The 20,063-nt window shown below is 44.2% G+C and overlaps 1 protein-coding gene and 1 long non-coding RNA gene across 3 annotated transcripts; one reads left to right on the top strand and one right to left on the bottom strand.

Annotated features, from left to right (window-relative positions):
- The first annotated feature begins 11,049 nt into the window (after nt 1–11,049).
- On the top strand, nt 11,050–11,652 carry LOC132447712 (uncharacterized). The gene is made up of 2 exons (XR_009523179.1): nt 11,050–11,328; nt 11,561–11,652. It is a non-coding gene; the product is annotated as an uncharacterized LOC132447712 (long non-coding RNA).
- On the bottom strand, nt 11,403–18,576 carry LOC132447704 (uncharacterized). 2 transcript variants are annotated; one of them, XM_060038642.1, is made up of 7 exons: nt 18,416–18,576; nt 17,397–17,765; nt 16,179–16,298; nt 15,876–15,934; nt 14,350–14,517; nt 13,012–13,101; nt 11,403–12,806 (listed from the first exon to the last, which is right to left on the bottom strand). In XM_060038642.1, the coding sequence occupies exons 2-7, from the start codon at nt 17,746–17,748 to the stop codon at nt 12,753–12,755; spliced, it is 843 nt and encodes a 280-aa protein (XP_059894625.1). In that variant the 5' UTR covers nt 17,749–17,765; nt 18,416–18,576; the 3' UTR covers nt 11,403–12,752. The 2 variants fall into 2 exon arrangements, with proteins under 2 accessions (XP_059894625.1, XP_059894626.1); XM_060038643.1 differs by having other exon boundaries at nt 17,397–17,762; nt 18,416–18,573.
- Between the last annotated feature and the right edge of the window lie 1,487 nt (nt 18,577–20,063).

Here is a 20,063-nt window from a genome sequence, read left to right as displayed (position 1 = left end):
ATATACATTATTTCTCTGAGGAAATAATGTGATGCATATCGACACAGAAAAGTCCTTTCTGTTAGAAAGTGTTTTATGACTAAACCTAACAAATTAGTCCCTAATATGATGGAATAAACACGTGAATGTGCATAGTGACGCCTAGTGGTAGGACTGGGAACATTACAAGGAGACAGATTTTTAAATGATTGTTATGGATGTTGAAAAGGCGATTGCGCATCTACATTGTTGTGTACGGTACAGCACTTTTCCGCGGGCAGGGACTTCATGGTTTAATAAATCCATCCTGCTTATTTATGTTGGCTGTTTTACAAACAAAGTAATCTGTGGAATATAATGGCAATAAATACAATCAGACCATCTAGACCAAATATTTGTATATTTTTTATTTTACTACGTTTAATATGTAGCCTTGTTTATGAAGTTTATGAAAAAGAAAAGTGAATAGGGCCAGTGGGGAGGCTAGCATGGAGGAGAGATGGGAAAAGGAGAAGAGAGGAGAGATGAGAGGAGGATGAGAAAGAAGATGAGAGGGGGGATGTGTCAAGGTGGCATTAGGGCTCTACACTACAGGACTGATGTAGGCCTACATGGTTGATAGGTCTGGGGCTCCAGGGGGAGATGCTGGACAGACTCGTCTGGGCAACAAAAACAGAGATAATACACTTTGAGTTAGCATAGCGTGTGTAGGCCTACATAGAATAACGATTAGAAATGCAATACTTTCATCAGAAACCCCCAAACTTTATACTTCAACAGCTGATCAATACATTCACTGGCCCTGGCAGGGTTGAGTAAACAAGCCCATCGACTTACACACTGGACCCGTTCTCTGAGGCAATCCCGGTACATATTTGAACAGCATTTGGGTAGGCTTAACGCTCTTTTTCTTCTCTTGGACAGAAGTATCGGTTCTGAACAATGGTTTTTGAAAATATAATATATCATACCATTAAAACAAAAAACTAAATTTGCCAACAAAAAGATTGTGCGGATGAAAAAAAATAAGAGTTTAAAAGAGTTTTAAAGAAATACCTATCGGCTATAAATCAGCCATATTGTTTGTTTTTCAAGGTGAAAGAACAGACCTTCATGTTCCAGCAACATGGATCTTGCGTGTTCTGTGGTTGTGCTACTAATGAGCTGTGTCTTTGGAAGTCCTGTACCTTCGTTAGATGTCAACAGGTAAGAGATTCATCCCCTTTGAAAGCAATGTTCAGAGTTCAGCACGCAACATTGTTGAACTGTTTAAACATTGTTTCTTTAGAGAAGGAGTTCAGCCTGTAGACGATAGGCCTATTCCAATTGACAGCAACTCCACCGGGTGAGTTTTAAGAGGAAATAACGAAACAAATTACTATATAAAACGTGTGATACTTGATTCAGATGCAATGTATAATGTGAAGATTGTCAGAGGACCAATTTGTTGCAAACAGCACCCTCATGGACAGCAGTGTTTTTAGACAATAAAGGGTGTATTGCAAGATTTATAAACAATGCAATCTATCATCATTTATTTTCCTATATGAAGACTGTATGAAGACCGATACGATGAGAACACCACCCTATGGAACCGCAACTCCACAGGGTGAGTTGAGGGGAAAACACTAAACGAATAACAATATCGAGTAGGCCTACACTCATATGTGATGCCAGATTCAGATGCAATGCATATTCTTTATCCTATATGAAGAATGTCTGAGGACCAATATGTTGACAAAAGCCCCCTCCTGGACAGCATATCCACAGGGTGAGTTTTTAGACAATAAAGGGTTCACATGCAAGATTCATACATTCATTTTGTTCCATTTATGAAGGCTGTATGAAGACCGATACGATGAGAATAGTACCTTAGCAAACAAGAACAAAACAGGGTGAGTTCAATTTAAATGAGTAGACTCAATTATGTTTTATACCTACATTACTCATATGTACATTTTCTAGAGATTTAAACCCTGCAGTAAACTTAACTCAAATACGTTCAACTATGATGACAATAGCACCCTCATGGACGACAAATACACAAGGTAGGATTTTAGACAATAAAAGGTTCACATGTATTGCAAGATTCATACATCGTGCAATCTGTAATGATTTTCTTTCCTTTATGAAGACCGTATGAAGATCGATACGATGAGAATAGTACCCTAGCAGACAGGAACAAAACACGGTGAGTTCAATTTAAAATGACAGTCGGCTAAATCATGTTTTATACCTACATTACTTTATTTTCTAGAGATTTAAACCCTTCAGCAATCATAACAAACACGTTAGACTATGTTGACAATAGCACCCTCATGGACAACAAATCCACAAGGTAGGTTTTTAGACAATAAAGGTTCACATGTATTGCAAGATTCATACACAATGAAATCTGTATTTCTTTTTCTTTCCTATATGAAGAGATGACGATATTCTCCTAGCTAACAGAAACAACACAGGGCGAGTTAATTTTTTAATGACCGTCTGCTAAATTATGTTTTATACCTACATTACTCGTATGTATATTTTCAAGAGATTTAAACCCCTGAGATTTAAGCCCTCCAAATAATCTTAATTCAAATATACATGCATATGTAATTTGAAACCAAATCCATGTGTTAGCATTATATTAACTGGTTTGAGGGTTTTGAGAAGAAGAAAATAAATTACAATAAAAGAAACATTCAACTTTAATGCAGCATGCATATTCAATCTGTAATCTTTTTATTTTTTCTTGTATGAAGACTGGCTGAAGGAAAATACGCTGGCCGAGAGTTGAGCACCTCAGGGTGAGTGCCATTTAAAATGACAGTAGGCTAAAGGATGTTTTAGGGCATCACTCATATGCGCTCCATAACTGACCACGGTCTTCTGGTCTTGGTGTACGGACAAAGCCCATAGGGAGGGCCCACATCTCACCTGTCCTAAACTCCCTTCATTGGTTGCCCGACAGTTATAGAATCGTTCTTAAAGTCCTCTTATTGGTGTTCAAAACACGATAGGGATCAACACCCGAATACTTACACTCTGGTCCTCTGGCCTTTTAGTTCTTCTCCGGTTGCAAATCTTTTTTTTTTTTTTCTCCATAGGAGGGTATAGGGACAAGTAGGCCTACCACCTTTTTCACCTCTGATTTGCCTTTGATTGGTTAGAAGGGCTCTCCCCCAATTGGTTAGGGTTAACCCTAAGCATAACCCTAACCATAGGAGGGGAGCCCTTCTAAGCTAACCCTAACCTCCCCAAAACAGCTACGACTAATCAGAACACGATCTAAAGTAGAGCCCTTCTAACCAATCAGAGGCGAAAAAGGAGGTACTTAGCCCTACCATCCTACGAAAAAAAGATTTGCTCCCCGGGTGAGGACAGACATCTATGGGGAGGCGGCCTTTAGTGTCAGCCAGACCTACCGCCCTCGTTATTATCTGGGTAGACCTTAAGTCTGTTCCGTTTTGCGACCAACTTGAAGTATGTTCCTAAACTTTCCCTGGGTCAGCGCAATCGTACCTATAGGGGGTTAGGTAAGAGGTACTCACCACAGGTCCACAGCCACCGTAGGCAAACAACTCTCTCTCTGTGAAACTCCGCAGCGGCTCCTCGTCTCCAGGTGACTAGCCCACGCTTTGACTCCCGTCGTTCAACTTCCCTGTTTACTAACAACCAAAAAGGTCCCTCATTAAAGAGACTTGACAGCAAAACGGTTGTCCCTTTGGGTTAGGTCCTATATCAGAGTCTCACCTCCAGAAACTCTCAACCCACAGTCTCACTTCCTGAGACTCACCTGCCCACTCAGCTGTTGCCAAATACCGCTAATTAGTACCTCAACACCGCCCCCTCTGTGTGATGTCAGTACAGACCCTAACCATGAGCACACTAGAACTAACCCTAATCGTAACAGTGTCTAAATGCCCATGCTCCAAGTGACTCAAATAAATACAAAACCAGGTAGTTGGAGTGAATAACAAAATGGAAACAAGACTGATAGTACCTTGTTTACCCCCCAACAAGAAAATTATATCAACTTACCCATTTCGTCAAAATTATTTGTTTTTTTGTGTTCTCAAAAACAACACTTAATAGAAGGCACATATTTTACTTTATTCATGGTGTCTGTACTGGCTGCAGCCTCGCTTCTCATTACCTCATTTTTTGTGTTACCATTATATCAACTGGTTTGTGTATGTGCAATATGTTTTGAACTTAACTTCTCCCATAAAGACTCGATCACTGATAAGTATGAACAGGATTTATTTAAATAACGACATGGGAATATTTTGCATGGTAAATCTTTGGCATGAGCCCCGTCACTGATCCAGGGTGACGTGCGGACTCGGCGTATCCTGCCAGGACTAGCAGGGGCGGAGCCTTCCCCAAAAGAGAGGACGTAGGCCTACGCCGGAAATAGGTGATAACTCGGCATGTCCTGCCGGGACTGGCAGGGGCGGAGCCGACCCCAAAAATAGAATAGCGAAAGGGGTAATGAGACCATACATACCTGCGTAGAAGAAGTGGACAAGGATCTATACTGCTTCTGGAAGATAAAAGGCATACCCAATATACGACATATTAAGAGTCAATCATACATACCGTAAAACGATAAGCTTAAAACCGTCAGCGAGATCGATGAATCACGTAAAAGCAGTTGACATGAAATGAAACGAGATCAATTAAAATTTAGAGCACTCTGCAGCTGTTACGCAGCGAGCCACGAGTGCTTTCGTGCTGTACCAACTGCCGTGGTCGATTCACTCTCCGGGGTCGCTGCGTGACCTGAGTGCTTTCGCGTTGAACCACCGACGTGGTCAACGAACTCACGAGTGCCCTTGATGTGCCACCGACGTGGTCACGCACTCACCGGTGTTGTTGCAGCAAGTATTGTGAACTTCTATGTTGAACACCGACGTGGTCAACGAAATCACGAGTGCCCTTGATGTGCCACCGACGTGGTCACGCACTCACCGGTGTTGCTGCAGCAAATATTGTGTACTTCCGTGTTGAACACCGACGTGTTCAATGAACTCCGAGTGCCCTGCACTTGAGTGTTTGATATTATGCCACCGACGTGGTAATTAAATTTGCATGTGCCCGAGTTGTGCCCACCGACGTGGTCAACGCACTACCAGGGTTGCTGCAGCGAACGTGGAGTTCTGTGTTGTACCGCACCGACGTGCGCAACGAACTCACGAGTGCTTGAGTTGTTCCCACCGACGTGGGCAACGCACTCACCGGGGTTGCTGCAACGAACTAGAGTTCTGAGTTGTACCGCACCGACGTGCGCAACGAACTCACGAGTGCTTGAGTTGTTCCCACCGACGTGAGCAACGCACTCACCGGGGTTACTGCAGTCAAACCATGAGTATTAGATAACGTGCCACCGACGTGGTCATACTCACGAGTGCCCGAGTTGTTACCACCGACGTGGTCAACGCACTCACCGGGGTTGCCGCTGCAACCTTGAGTTTTATTTTCCTATTTACGCCACTAACGTGACAGCGAACTCAAGAGTGTTTTCTAGATGATCCACCGACGTGGTCACACTCGCCGGGGTTGCTGCAGGTTAACCTGAGTTATGAAACCGAATTTTGCTTTATGAATTTAGTACCTGATAACCACCACCGCCGGTAGTTGCAAATAGTGTTGCTTTTGGCAATGAAAATTATGACTAATTGTACGTCCACACCAGGAGCGACCAAAGCGTCAAAGACGCTCTGGTCGCTCACAAAGTTTCGCTGCGAATTTTTCTGTTCGCTTTGGTCGCTCAAGTCGCTCATGACGTACAATTCAATTATGCAGACGCATTTAAAGGAACCGTATGCGTTTAGTAGGCCCTACAGACAGCCACATCAAATAGTGAACTCTCCCATACACCTTGGCCATATTGCCGAGACGGTTTTGCTTGTTCGATAAAGTGCTTCGACAACAAGTAGGACAGTGATTCCCCCCAACATAAAAAAAATCCTAAAATGTAGGCTAATTACAACCGAGAACAAAAAACCCTGCGTGCTGTAGTAGTTAAAATATGTTTCACTGATCTGGATCTGCAAATCATGATCTGCACTCATTCGTCGCATTCAAAACAAATAGACGTTGGGACACATGGCTAATTTGCATACGTGCACAGGACTGGTTGGCTCCGCAAGGCAAATAATGGAACATATCTATCTATCTATCTATCTATCTATCTATCTAGGCCTTTCTGTCTATCTATCTATCAACGCGTGTCTAGTTTTAATGTGATGTATTGTGTGTATTATCCAGTCAGACTTGTTCTGTGTGGTATTGTAGGCTACTGTCCTGTGTGGGACGAACCACCTAAATGGATTCCCGACGATTTGTGTCGTTTGGTATTAATAAAGACTTGACTATCTATCTATCTAGACTATTTAATTAAAAATTATTCACCTCAGGCTCCGTGAATAGTGGGGAATAGAGGGATAAAAGACAAGAGATATATCCCTTGTCATTTATCCCTCGTCTTGTCGATTAGTTTGTTTATGTGACGATTTCAAATACTATTTTGGTTTTGTTTAAAGCATGCTACACGCGATTGGTTGGTTAGATTGGTGGCATGCAGAGCAAATTATGATTCCCGCTTAAATACGAACGTTCTAGATGTAGCCTATAAATACTCCCGCTTATCATCACTTGATATCCAAACCACTATGGCGTTTCGATCTCTGAACTGAAAAAGGGTGGGTTCGTACAACACCGGGTGCCCAGTTACAGCCGCGATTAATACTTCAGCCGACATTTTGTTCAGTGAGTGAATAAAGGTAGGTAGGAACCAAAGTGCCTGCCGATGTTCCCTGGGATCCACGCAAGCGAAGAGCGTCTACATTCCGATTGGCTGTCAGTGTTTGGTCGCTGAAGCGAATAATAGTAATTTGCATAAAGTTAAAAAGTTTTCAACTTCTTTTTGACGCTCTGGTCGCTCAACTTTGGCCGCTGGTAGCTTTGGTCGCTTTGGTCGCTCTTGCCCATAGAAAGTGAATGACTTCCGGCGATTTGGTCGCTCAATTCGCTTCTGGTGTGGACGGACAGTTAAGTCGTCATCAACAAACCTTTATCGCGTGAGAAAAACGAGACTGGACGCAACGTGGATGCTGGGCATGTGACAATAGCAGTGATTAAATGCATCGTACAATATAGTTGGCGAATAAACCAAGACTAAAAAGTGTTTTACGAAAATAAGACTGCTAAAATGTCTCTTCATTTTCGTTGACCTAAACAAGGCGATAAGGACTTATAACGTTATTTTGTTCGACTGGAACTTCAACTGTTCCAGACATAACATCAATTTTCAACCATTTACCTTATTTAACAAAACTACGCACATGTAACTTCGATAATATCTAAATGGAAATACGATAACACTGGAAAGAGTATGAATGTAACTAAAACTAATAAAAACTAAAATGACAGCTTGACACAAGACTAGACCAACACTAGAAAGGAAACAGGCCACCAAAAACAGCTATGGTTGCAAACGTGTAAAACTTGTCTTAACCGACGTTAGAGAGCATCGTGTGCGCTTGAAGAAAGAACCTTGAATTCGACCGGATGTAGGACGTCGAGTTCTGTGTTGTACCGCACAGATGTGTGCAACGAACTCACGACTAGTGCCCGAGTTGTGCGTTGACGTGGTCAACGCACTCACCGGGGTTACTGCAGTCAACCATGAGTAATAGATAACGTGCCGCCGACGTGGTCATAGTCACGAGTGCCCGAGTTGTTACCGCTGCGCTTTGGTCAACGCACTCACCGGGGTCGCCGCAGCGAACCGAGTTTTATTTTTTCCATGATATACCACCAACGTGACACCAAACTCAAAGAGTGTTTACTAGATGATCCACCGACGTGGTCGAACTTGCCGGGGTTGCTGCAGGTTAACCTCGAGTTATATAGCCGAATTTTGCTTTATGAGTTTAGTACCTGATAACCACCACCACCACCAGTAGTTGCAAATAGTGTTGCTTTTGACACCGAAAATTATGACTAAATGTCGTCATCGACAAACCTTTATCGCGTGAGGAAAACAATGCTGGTCATATGACAATAACTATAATTAAATGCGTAGTGCGATGTTGTTGGCGAATACAAACGAGACTGAAAGTGTTTTACAAAGTAGGACTGCTAAAATGTCTTCATTTCCGTTGACCTAAACTAGGTGATAAACTGTAATAACGTTTTGTCCAAACGGAACTTCAACTGTTTAAGACATAACATAAATTTTCGACCGTTTACCTTATTTAACAAATCTACGCACTTGTATCTTTAATACCTAAACGGAATTTCAATATGTTGCATATTCTTGAAGAAAGTTGTCCAATCCCGGGATGCTTTTAACTGACTTCATTTATTATAAAGTCGGCATGTTTCGGTATGGTAACTGAAGCTTAACGGAGGGAATTGTATCTAACGCGTGTGAGAGGAAAATACCGTGATCTACTTCGAGCCCCCGGGCTTAGGCCCGGGGTGGCTCTCTGGCCTCTCGAGTTCGAAACCACCCGCTAGAGAGGACGTCAAGTGGGCGTGGCCTAGTGGGCGTGGCCGGGGTGACGTAAAGGCTTCGGCTCCTTCTGTGGTGGAGCAGCCTTCAATAAGGTCTTGCTCCCCTTGTGGCTATGTGAGGGAAAATGCAGCTCCTTAAAATACTTATCACATATCACTAGAAAGAGTATGAACGTGTCTAAACTAATAAAAACAAAAGTGACACCTTGACACAAAGACTAAAACTAGAATGGAAACAGGCCGCCAAAAACAGCTGTAGTAGCAAACGTGATAAACCTGCCTTAACCGACGTTAGAGCATCGTGTGCGCTTGAAGGAAGAACCATGAATTCGACGGGATGTAGGATTCGTAAGCTGTGGAAGACCGCCTTCCCAGCCGTTTGATAGACGCGACCGGCAACCCTTGTTCAGCGGCTGTGGTTGCCGCTCCAATCCGGAAGGAGTGGCCAATGTAGGGGGGAGATAGTGGGCCGCACCCTTCTACCACCTTCTCGAGATTGACTCTGAACCACCCTTTAGTCATTGGCAGGCCGCAATAAACAGGTGATTCGGGGACGTGCGTTGCCGAAGCTTGAGATAAAGGAACATGGAAGCGTAAGGACAGAGAGTTGTTGATTCTTGAAATGATAATAGTAACAGCTGCTCCTAGGCTATCGCTTTTAGATGAAAAATGCCTTGCAGAGAAGGTGACATCAGCGAAAGTCAGGCCCCGTGTAGGGGAAAAAGTCTGAGTAGGAGACGTACGCATAAACCCAACGCATAAACCCGCGAACGCATAAACCCGTAAAACGCATGAACCCGTAGAACACATGAACCCGTAGAACACATGAACCCGTAGAACACATGAACCCGTAGAACGCTGTGAGAAACACTGACTCGAGTAATATGTTAAAATAAGGATGAAAACTCCCAGAGAGAGCACACTAATCTATTCAAAATATCGAGTGAGTTGGAGTGGCCAACACACATAAATAATTGTAATACACCAAAATTGTTAACTGACATACATGGCTAAACAAGCAAATGAAAAATTAAATACCCCGTGTAGGGGAAAAGTCTGAGTAGGAGACGTGGACGCATGAATGCATGAACCCGAGAACGCATGAACCCGTAGAACTGTGAGAAAACACCGTCTCGAGTAATATGTTAAAATAAGGATGAAATCTCCCAGCTCTGAGAGAGCACACTAATCTTTTTGAACTATCGAGCGAGTTGGAGTGGCCTACACGCGTAAATAATTGTAATAGGCCTACACCAACATTGTTAACTGTCATGCGTAGCTAAACGAGCAAATGAAAAATTAAATACCAACGCGACTGAAGCTATTAACAATAAGACTATAAATAATCATATAAAATGATACCATAATGTACCTGTTCTTTGTCTTTGGATCTTTTGAATAAATTGAACGATATGTGAATCGCATTGAGAGTTAGTGAGCAGCAGCTGAACCAATCTTCGTCAATAAAAACTTTAGTAATAATCAGTTACCACAGTGCCTAAAACCCATCAACTTCATTCATGTTAAAGTGAAGGGAAAACCTCAGACACAAGGAGTTAACCAAACAGTGCACGGTATAAAGATAATTATGAACCTTTGATTGCGAACGTAGAGTTCTGTGTTGTACCACACCGACGTGTGCAACGAACTCAACGAATTCAACCGGATGTAAAATCCGTATGCTGTGGAAGACCACCTTCCCAGCAGTTTTGACGCTGCTTTGTTATCGCAAAACATGGTTAGACGTTAACACCGCCATGCTTTGCCCCACAGAACGCTAGCTGCTGCGATAGGGTAAAGCTCGAACAGCGCAGACGACTCTGACCCGAGGGCGAACGTACCAGCTTCGACTGGCCATCCCTCAGCAATCCATTGCCCTTGGAAGAAACCCCCTAACCCAACCGAGGGAGCCGCATCCTGAAGCTGGACTGGTAGAGCTGTGAGAGAAAATACGCTGCGGGGGCTAACGCGGGGACTGCAGTAGCCATGGTAGCAGGGCACGTGCAAGGTGCGTAGCCTGTGAAGGCGGAGGAAGCCGAGCCTGATGGTTGCTGGAAGTAGAAAGGCGCCGTGGCGACCGACGACAGCGGGTTGGGGCCTGGACCCGTCCGGGAGTTCCGCATGGCGTTTCGACGGCGTCCATCCTGGCGCCAATGCTTAGCACCAACTCGGCGAGGGTTTGTAGAACCGGGCGGATGTCCGTGTTGGGAACTTGTTGGTGGTGTTGTTGAGGATACCGGGGACCGAAAAGAACGGCTTTCTGCGCTCGCTTGCCGGGACCAGAAGTAGTAGGCCGACCAGCACGAATCCGAAGTTATGACCTCTTGGTGTGTATTAACCGACGTAGCAACTAAGCGACGAGATATGCGAGATAATCAGAAGCACAGTAAAGCAGCAGCATGCGTCGAACAAAGACCTGAGCAGCAAAGACATATGTTAGACTACTCTTTATAGAGCAGGTGTAGGCAGGTGATTGGTAGCTGGTGATTGGTGATTGGCGGCCAGCCGCGCGTGATTTGAGTCCTCCTGGTAGAACTACCAGCAAGCTTAACATATGTGTGGCTGGAATCCCAGCCCTGAAATAAGTAATCTCTCTATAATCGTCAAATTGATTTTACAAGACGTAGTGAGTAACCATGAGTTTCTTTCTACAGGCCTGTTGCTGCTGGATTCCTATATGAATCGTCAGTAGATGCATTTTCCCAATCAGTGTCTTTACAACTACATTTGATTCATTCGTGGATGTGGCAAATTTTGGTGAAATAACACTGTCTTGTCTGTTTTGCACAGCAGTCGAGATGCACCTCCACTTATAACTCGACAGGAAACCCTTCCAAGGTTGACCTTCTGTATATAAACACTGCATACAATACATTTATATATTCATAAAGAAACCAATTTGGACCCATAGCTAAAGAAGATTCATTTATTTTCACGTAAACAATACAATTTAAGCAGTTTCTTACAGTTCATTTCTGGAATCACCATTTCCTTCTATCACCTTAAATGACTTAATCTGCATGTTCAACCCAGCATTTATTTGTGGTTTTCTTGTCTTTCTCTGGTTTAGCTGTTTACTTTCGACATGCATAGTACACCACCTGTCCAACCTTCTGCAGACGGGCGATGAGACCGCAGGGGACAAGACAAAAGATATCCACGGGCCCGGATGAAAAAAATAATTGTATTATTAGAATATTATATGACATTATGTAATAAAAAATTCATGATAAAGGAGTGTGCACTCGTCAAACAACGATATATATACTGTTGAGTCCTGAGAGGCAGGTCAGCTTGGTAACCATTTGGCAGTGCCTCTAATAATCAAGCAAAAACCGGTCAACAGTTGGAACAACAGTCTTCCAAGAAAGTATCACAGCCATCAAGATACTAATCTCGCAACCTGCAGTTCTGCTGTGTTCTAGCAGAACACCTGGGAGGGAGAAAGCAGAGCCTGCGCCTGACCACAGAAGCTGGAGGGAGTGGAGTTACACCTTGTTCCCCGTTTGGTTTTATTGTTCATACTTTACAGAGGAAAACTAATTTGCGTGAGCGATGACCCTTTCAGCAGGGGATTTTGATGAGGCACAATCGTTTCAGAGTTTAACAGCTATTTCAATGTTACACAGCCAAATAATCAACAAAGAATAACCGGGAGATGGAAATCAGATTTATTCCCATATATAGTAAAAGTGTTGATACAAAAGTGACCAAGAGTCATTGCTATGGGTAAATCGGTTTCAATAGCCAAAGAATGTACATTGATAACACTCCTTCCCACAGCTATTGCTTTGGAGTGACCACTGGTAAGTTATCGTTCAGAATAGAGAAGCTGTTCATTCCAGCACACTCTCTTCACATAAAGATTCAAAAATACATGGTTAAATAACGATAACTAATGTAAAGTTCATCTTTTTGGCACAGTTGTCACAGGATTTTGGCCACTTCACAACCAAATAATATTATTATCTCAACATAAGATAATTTGGTTAGATAACCATATTAGATTACCTCAGTGTAAAGGACAACAAGCAGCTTCTTTTTTTGGATCATGGCACTAGAAAGACTAAACTAAACACAAGAGGTTGCCATTTTTTTGTGCAAAATTAGGACAATCCCATTGGCACATTTCTCATTCTCTTTCCCTGAGAAATTAACTTAAAAAGTCTTGCATACTGTGATGTGTTCCTTGTGATCTTGGCACTGCCACTTGGTAGTGGTATAAAAGTTGTCACCCTCAAACCAACAAAGAGACCCGTCTCTCACTCGACGTCCGTGTCAATATCTTGGTCCTCGTCTGCATTCAACGCTTCCTCCTACCGACAGAGAGGGAAAGGACAAAGGGGTTCCTTATATTACCGGTGTGTGTGTGTGTGTGTGTGTGTGTGTGTGTGTGTGTGTGTGTGTGTGTGTGTGTGTGTGTGTGTGTGTGTGTGTGTGTGTGTGTGTGTGTGTGTGTGTGTGTGTGTGTGTGTGTGTGTGTGCGCATGATCAACACGTGTGTGTGTGCGTGAGACATACCAGAGGATAGTGCTCTTTCAGGTACCGAGCCCCGAACCCGAGAGCGCGGTTCATTGGATGGGTGTCCATAGCAGACAGCCTAGTGGCCACCTGACGGAACAACAGAGGAATGGTGCATGGTTACAGCCAGGGGTTAAAGTCGGCCGGCCCCTCAGATAAATTAATAAATATATTAAAAAAAAGGAGCATGTCAGGCCCACCGTCGTCAACATGACGAACTCGGATAAACAAACTAGACTCGATAACAAAAAAATATGGAAATATGTCACATGATAGTACATCACAGCAGGTTTTGGAGAGGATTTGGACGAAGATGGATTTAAATTCTTCCAGGATCAAATCGAAAAGGCTACATTACGCTATGGAGGGGTACATTCAAAACTATTAAATACATACAGATGGTAACAGGCTTCAGTTGGTATTCTTGCCTGCTGCACAGTCTGATCCACATTACAACCTTTTTCTTGTCCCATTGTGGCTTCGGAGAAAGGGATGAAATATACCCCATTCTGCAGCCTCTCGGAATACCGTTCACCCTGTTGTTTTCAATGGAGTTGTCCGAGCCGTTGTTCGAGTATAGTTGAGGCTGGGATGTCATTGGCTCATCTGTGTTCTAAGGGCGGAGCTTAGCGACAGGTCAATTAGATCATATATGATCAAATTGTATTCCTTCTCCGAGGCTCCGGACAATGACCCCGTTTTGGTTTAAAAAGAGACAATGTGCATCAAGGGGACGGCGAGGGCCAGCCCTGGCATAAACCCTATGGGGTTGTTTAGGGCCACAGCCGCTAGGGGGGGGGCCACACGATCAGTGTGACTTTCTGTGTTTCTCGCTCCTTACACTTTGAGCGGAGAGAAGTTGCCTTGCTAAGAACTCAGTGTGTAGCCATGGGAACGTGTGGCAATTGCTTTGTGGCAATAAAACTCCACTCACTCACCACTTCTTCTTATTAATAAACCGAGTAACCTTACACAAATAGCTTCCAATGATTTTTGAAAGTCGTGTAGCGAGTAGGACTACAGTTGAAAATTGGCACATTTACAGAAATGTTGATCAATGTGCACGGTCCTTTAAATAAATAAATAAATAAATAAATAAATGAATGAAATTCAGGATCATAGGAGATCAATAATCACAATCCTAACGTCAATCGATTTCCTCCCCCCCTCCGTCCGAGATGGCTCGACAGACAGTCGACAGACACACAGACAGACAGACAGACAGACAGACAGACAGACAGACAGACAGACAGACAGACAGACAGACAGACAGACAGACAGACAGACAGACTGACAGACTGACAGACTGACAGACTGACAGACTGACAGACTGACTACCTCGCAGGTGACAGCAATGTTGGTCTGGATCTGGTCTGAACCCTTGGGTCCCCGGTCCCCAGGGTCGTTGGTCGGGAGGCCGATCTTGAGGAAGATCTTGGACATCAAGTTGCCGAACATGCTGTAGCTGCTCAGCATCTCCGTGAACATCTTGGCGCAGTCATAATCCTAGAGGAGAAGCCAAAAGAAGGCATGTTTCACTTTATTCATGATGTCTGTGCTGGCTGCGACCTCGCTCCTCAATACCTAATTTTGCCTTATACTACATCTGCTGATATGCACTTCACTTTTGGTTTGGCTTCCCATTACTGATTACATTTGTATATAGTTCATTTAATAAATGATTGTTCTATCCTTATGATCAGCGTGGTCTCCCCATTGATGTCAGCTCTACTTGAGCCAAGTGGTCCTGACAATGAGCATAGATGTTGACTGGTAGAAATACTTACGGTAAGTACCATCTCATATTCCTCATAATATTCACTTAACCAATCCCTTCCGCTGATCACTTGTGTTCCTTTCCTGATAGTTGAACTGTTTCATGCAGCAAGTGTATCTCAGAAGTACTCTAATACCAAGTAGGACTTACACAGGTTCATTACGCTTTTCATATATACATCTTCTCCCTCTCTTGGATTTCCGTTGAGACTAAGAGAATACTTATTTTCTCTGTATACGAATAAATTTAATAATTGCAATCCCTGATCTGCGTTCTCGTTCACAATTCTTAAAACCTTATATTCCTCGACACTTAAGAGTGTAGGTTCCGCTTTGAAGATAATTGAGAAAACAATAAGAAATGTATGTTACGGTGGTATTGGTGCCTGCCGTGGTCCTGTATTCATTAATCTTTCAAACTATTGTCAAGCAGCAGCCTGTGGGAACACCAGGCTAGCCTGATGGTCTCATGATCAAAGACTAGATATCCAGTCACTGAGTTAGACGGCATCATTTTCATAACACGTTTCCTTGGCCTGTCAGCCATTTCAGTCTCACATGCCAAGGAAATGTGGTTAATGGGTGAGAATAGAATCAGTGACACCACAGGATGAACTAACCACAAGCTGACATCACCATCAGCTGCAGCGGTTGCTTAACTCTCAAACAAATGTCTAATTCCTCCCATTAATGCTAGAAGATTTCACAGCTACGTGCTTTCTGAGATACAAGCAGGTTTACCTCCATGAAGTTCACTAGAATTCAATGTCTATTGAAGTTCACTAGAATTCAAAGGCTATTGAGGTCTAGTGAATTGTGGAGATGGACACCGTAGCCCAAAAGCACCTTTATGGGTGGGTCAAGCTGTAAAGCTCCGAAAGCCCAGAAATTCAAACTAAACCTTCGGTGAGCTGTACTCTTATTCCACTTGAGACTCGACAACCAGGGTTAATGACAAAGAAATAGAGAAATGAGGGCCTCTTTGTGGATGGAGACACATTGATTTACGCCGTTGGGGATGTCCTCCAAGAAAGCACTGCAGTAAAAAAAGGAAAAAAAAAAAAAAGGTGTTTTGATTTGGTTCTTACCTGTTCCACCGTGTCGCCGCATTGCCTGAGCAACAGGCCCGCCAACTTCTCTATTTCCCCTGAACAACACAGAAACAACATTTTGAGCTGAAAAAGTTGACACACACACACACACACACACACACACACACACACACACACACACACACACACACACACACACACACACACACACACACACACACACACACACACACACACACACACACACACACACACACACACACACACACTCTTTTGTGAGGTTGTGTGTGTCTGTGAGGTGACTCTAAAAAAGGCGACCATAAAAACAAAAGCCCTTACCCTCTTCTGCATCAGACTCTATTTCCGGAGGAATGAAGGAGCTGTTGGCTATCTCAATTAGCTTGGTCGTTAGCACATCGACACTCTTGCTTTGTTGCGTCTCCCCCTCATCCGCACATGCTGGAGAAAACAGACAAACAAGTCGAAAATGTTAGCGTACACTCACCTGGAAACAAGTGCATACTCGCTAACAAAAACACACAAACCGCAAGGGATAAAAAACAGGCCGGCCAGTTTCTTTTTCGATGAAATTATGACACAACCAGACAAGACGAGTCATGACCGACATTGCCAACACACATTGCCAACCCCTTTCAGGAGGCCTTGGAAGGATGAAGGGACCCCTTCAGGAGGAACCACGGGGAACACCGGACTCAAACCCGTGGCAAGCCATGAGCTCACTGAGGTCCGTCTTGTTTTTAGAGCTAAAAATAGAATTGGGTGGAACATCTCCAAGATGTGTGCATGCTAAATTCCGGTGTCCTATTCCTAAAAGGGCTGTGGCAGGCGTGTGTCTGGGTGTAAGTGATCATGTCTGGGAATGCCCTTTCCCCCATTGTTAATCTGAGTTATTTAGCCAGACAGTAAACAGCGACAATGAACACCATCAAGGTGTGTTCACCTCACGAGGACCGCGCGGGACTCACTCCGTTGCTTTCCTACGGAGAAAGCGCCCGTGTCGTTTCACAGAGGGGGAGGAGGGGCCGTGCGCCCGACCGCACCCCCCCCAGTCGAAATCATTTCAACTTTGTCCCCAGGGCGTGCCGCGCGACGCACCGTCGCACCAAGCGGCCAACCGGTAGATTTGCGCTACCCTCCAGAAAGCCACAACGCTGTAAACCGAGGTGCGTTTGATAACGGTCTGCGCCCGAGGACACAGCCCCGAAACCCAGTGACTCACAGGGAAGGCGTGGGGTGGTAACCGGAAGGGCTGCCAGTTCGATCCCCGGCTCCTCCTGGCTTAGTGTCCAGGTGTCCCTGAGCGAGACACCTCACCCCGACTGCTCCCGACGAGCTGGCTGTCGCCTTGCGTGGTTGATACCGCCGTCGGTGTGTGAATGGGTGAATGTTGGACTTGGGCCATATTGTGAAGCGCTTCGAGCGGCCACTGGTTAGAAAAGCGCTCTTTAAATGCAGTCCATTTACGGGGTCGCCCCTCAAGTGGACGCACCTTCAGGAAGGGTTGGTCAAACATTCAGTCAACTCGCCATCGCTCACCCGGGGACACGCCACCGTTCCTGAAGCCCGGCCCAGCTGGTCCTCCGTCGTCTGCTTCAGCACCCCTGGGTACACATGAGATGAACTCATGGAGTCGTTTCAGTAAATCCTTTTTCTTCTTCTTTTTCTTGGGTTCTGCTTCCTCCCCCGAGGAATGAGGAACCGCAGCTGGCCCGTTAGCCGACGTCCCGTTGCCCAGGGCGACCGGCCTGGTGCTCTCGGGGTGTCTCCGCTGGGCGAAGGCCCTCATCAGGCTCAGCTCCCTGGTGTTCTCCATGTCGACGTGCTCCGCGACAGACACCCCGTTTGGGGAGGGCAGATCATGGCTTGCGCCCTTATGCTGGGCGGCCATGCCTCTAGAGAGTTCTTCTAGAGTCAAAACAGAAAATACACGTTTCTTTAAAGGAAGGATGTACATTTGAAGAAAGCACCCCCTCTCTCTTAAAATATTTGTTGATAGTTTGTTTGTACACCATTGTTCCCAGTTCTCACACACACACACACACACACACACACACACACACACACACACACACACACACACACACACACACACACACACACACACACACACACACACACACACACACACACACCGTACTTTAGCAAGGTTAGGCTTATTGTATGCAAGCACAACCTTTATTGAACAAGTGTGAACTGTATCACGGGCTTGAATACATCATTTATCATTCACTTGCAATAAGAAAGTTGATACTAGTTGACCTATGCTAGTTGAATTGAGAATAGGTAATTGTCAAACATGTCCGAACTTGCTTGTCAATTTGAGTTCACTTGGTAGTTTGCTTTTCTAGTATAAGTGACCGCTAAATCATGCTTAGCTGTCAACTAACAACAACGCAGACCAATTTGATAAGATCGATTTATCATGAAATCACTCGATTTTTTCATAATCCTAGGTAAAGAAGGCACCACATGAAAACTTTAAAGTGACTTAAGATCCGATTAAAGGACATCTAGTCCTTCTCATGGCATGCATTAAGACGGGAAGGGATACTTACCGTCAGACAGCGGAACAGATAATGAGCAGATACTAATAAATTAATTCCTCCAACAAGACGGTACTCCTCCGCGTGTAACTTCAGTACACTTTGGACAACGACGGACTCGAAACTGACGCTCTACCGCTATGTTGTCAGCTCAAATAACGTCCCTGGCACCCCCTTTCTTAAACGGGACGCAGCCGTTTACTGTAAATGTTTAGCACTGTCATGCAAGGAGGTGGAGCTTTCGGGCTAAGGAGTGTGAATGTGAACGGGCTTGGATGGAAAGTTCGAGTTGCATCAAAGGTTGTATTAAAAGAAAATATAAGAGTCGACAGGAGGGAGAGCGTGAGCAGTGAGCACCCATTCTACAATGTGACAACCAATTGGTTTCGCTCTTGTGCTTGTAAGCCTATTTCCGTTTTGTTTTAATTTAATATTAATTCCAACAATGGTTAAATCATCACGTTTAAACAGCCTGCATTTAACCGGTAAGAACGCAAGGGGCAAAGTATCTAAGATACTATTTTAGAAGCATTGTAGTTTAACCACGGCAAACATTCTCAGTAGAATTATTATATAGTTTAGATTAAATTCTGTTGGATTCCACGGTCAACCACCGAACAGTGGTTCTCTTTTCCTCAGTATAAATCAATTCTCCTTCACATCTTTCCTGGTGCATCTTTCATCAGGAAAATTGGTTAGCAAAGGACATAGGACGTAGCCGTATCCCTGACCTTAACCCCTAAACCTAACCATAAACCGAACATTAAACCATAAACCTAAATCGGGTCGGCCTAGCTCAGGAGATAGAGCAATTGTCTTGTAAGGTTGCTAGTTCGATCCCCAGCTCCTCCTAGCTGAGTGTTGATGTGTCCCTGAGCAAGACACTTAACACGAGCTGGCTGTCGCCTTGCATGGTTGACCCTGCCATCGGTGTGTATTGAACAATGTAAGTCACTTTGGATAAAAGCGTCTGCTAAATGCCCTAATTGTAACCTAACCATAACCCATTAACCTAACCATACACCCTAAACACAACCGGGTTGATTGGCCAGCATAAGATCAAATCAGCTGGGGCAGAGAGGTGGAGCTGGACTGGGTCAGCCATTAGGCTCTGCACTGTTCACCATTTTAGTTATATTTCATGTTAGCTACGCCGTCTAGGCTTCATCTTATGGGCTTGTCCCCTGAGAGCTCTTGCATGCGCTCCAAAAATTTGTCAGGGAATGTGGGTTCTCTTTTCCTCGACGACCTACTTATTTTTAGAAACTCAAAGGAAGCTGCTGTAAAAGACACCATGACGGGGATAAATCATCTCTCTGCCTTGGGTTCCTCTAGCATGGCTAACGCCAGACCTCATCTCAATCTACATAAAGATAAGGTCTGGGAACCACACATTTATTTTCTCATATTTGAGGCGTGGTTTACGATTGCCCGGAACCGTTTATTGGGTGCTACGAATGTCTATCATATGAGTCTGTACATAGCTCATAGCCAATCAAAGCCTGTTGGTAGCAGGGCAAAAACATCCTTCTTGGTAATGAAAGAGTTTAACGCCGAAAGTTGCTATTTTTTCAAAAGAAACTTGCGTTCTAAACTACTTAGAACACTATCTAAGGCTGCATCGAAAGGTAACGCGTCTGCTGCCATTTTGGTTCCGTAA

Source organism: Gadus macrocephalus, chromosome 19 (genome assembly GCF_031168955.1).
Source record: "Gadus macrocephalus chromosome 19, ASM3116895v1".
Classification (NCBI taxonomy): Eukaryota; Metazoa; Chordata; class Actinopteri; order Gadiformes; family Gadidae; genus Gadus; species Gadus macrocephalus.
This window is presented reverse-complemented; position numbering and strand designations above follow the sequence as displayed.

Excerpts from the sequence above, each read along its gene's own strand:
- LOC132447704 (XM_060038642.1), bottom strand. The coding sequence starts at position 17,748 with ATGGCCGCCCAGCATAAGGGCGCAAGCCATGATCTGCCCTCCCCAAAC. Across the intron at positions 15,935-16,178 it reads AGAGTCTGATGCAGAAGAGG|GGGAAATAGAGAAGTTGGCG; the intron begins GTAAGGGCTTTT and ends TGTGTTGTTCAG. Across the intron at positions 12,807-13,011 it reads TGAAAGAGCACTATCCTCTG|GAGGAAGCGTTGAATGCAGA; the intron begins GTATGTCTCACG and ends CTCTGTCGGTAG.